The sequence below is a fragment of the Apis dorsata genome, unplaced genomic scaffold, assembly GCF_000469605.1.
Source record: "Apis dorsata unplaced genomic scaffold, Apis dorsata 1.3 scaffold_293, whole genome shotgun sequence".
Taxonomy (NCBI): Eukaryota; Metazoa; Arthropoda; class Insecta; order Hymenoptera; family Apidae; genus Apis; species Apis dorsata.
In genome coordinates, this window is record NW_006263568.1 from 946,224 (window position 1) to 947,767 (window position 1,544).

Below are 1,544 nucleotides of genomic sequence, written 5' to 3' on the forward strand. Positions count from 1 at the left end.
ATTTCAGAAATATTTGGGTTAAAAAAATTATATAATATAAATAACAAGTAACATAACATTAAATTTGATAAAATTAAACATATGATTTACTTATTTTTTTTATTTACTTTTAATTTTTTTATTTTATTTTATTTATTTATTTTTTTTTTTCATTTACCTAATATAAAAATGCTTTGCAATTTGTTAAATAATATTTATTAAATAGAAAATTCAAATCTCTAATTGAAAATAAAATTTTACATTTCTTTTTATTTTGTTGCCAAATTGTTAATATTTTCAATGTAGCATATTTTTAGGATTAAAGAAAAATTAACTTGTTATATTTTTCTTAACATTATTTTCTTTATTTCTATATTTATAAATCAATGATTAAATTTATGAATGTGTTTAATAATTATATTATTTATTAATTATGAACGTATATTAAGTTTAAATATTTTAATCTATTCATTTACTTATAAATTTATGTTGTTAATACTTTCTAGTAATATTATAAATTCTCATAAAAAGGAGAATAAATTTAATATTATTATATTATTTATATCCTTAACATTATTGACAAATAATATTAACATTTTTAACATTATCAAAGTTATTAATTTGATCTGAATTTTAATCGAGTGTGAATTTTGAGATGTGTAACCCAAATAGATTCAAATTGTAATTTTAGGCGTCGAAACTATAATGGGTATACATATAAGTAGTTCTTATTCCCTATTCTTTAAAAGATTCAAAGGAACTTATTGTTGCATGCATATGTAAACAAGTTTGCACACTACAAATCACTTTTTTTAAAAAAACACACGGTTCGAGCACGGTTATTTTGAGGCTTATTTCTTACGAAAAATCATCTATTGTGAAAAAAATTTGAAAGTTTAAAAAAAAAATAAAAATAAGAATTATATAGAAAACAAATAAAATATAAATTTGAAATTGAATTATTCAAAATTAATTAGAGGAAAATAATAAGAGAAAAATAAGAGATCGTAAGAAGAAAGTCTTGATGGCCGTACATGTGTTGAGTGTCGAGTAGTCGACGCATTGGGTCGCGTCAAAGTAGCACATCTGGTGACGGAAACAATGTTCCTTGTTCAATGCTTGCCTAACATCTAACTTGGTTTGCGTCTGACTGACGTTACTGACCTGGTGGCTCGTTCGTTCGCTCAGATGAAGGGGATGCCTGCTTTCCCTGGCTCCCACGACCTGCGTTTCTGTCAATTTGTTGCCGATAGGAGCAAACACTTATTGCAACCGGTGAGATTAACTTCTAACAGACCCTAGCCTGTATATCCTAGTATCCTTAGAACCAATTTTTAATTCCAATTTCCTCTTTTTTTATTTTTTTTAATTTTTTATTTTATTTTATTTTATTTTTATTTCATTTTATTCTATTTTGTATTTTATTTTATTTTATTTCGTTTTCTTTATTATTTTTTGTATATATATATATATATTGTTAATGCTCTATTTTGTAATATCCTAAACATATATATATATATATATATTATAGATATTAATAATATATTGACTTTAATATTCTTTTA

At 22.8% G+C, this 1,544-nt stretch overlaps 1 protein-coding gene across 2 annotated transcripts in view; it reads left to right on the plus strand.

Moving 5' to 3' along the window:
- LOC102676053 (dmX-like protein 2) overlaps positions 1–1,544 on the plus strand; it is an 18,343-nt gene that overhangs the window by 13,016 nt on the left and 3,783 nt on the right. The window contains exon 25 of one of the 2 annotated variants that reach the window (XM_006617196.2): positions 1,168–1,254. The exons of the other annotated variant lie outside the window; for it this stretch is intronic. Within the exon in view, the coding sequence (XP_006617259.1) occupies positions 1,168–1,254 (87 nt within the window). The remainder of the gene's footprint in view (positions 1–1,167; positions 1,255–1,544) is intronic. 2 annotated transcript variants of the gene reach the window in all.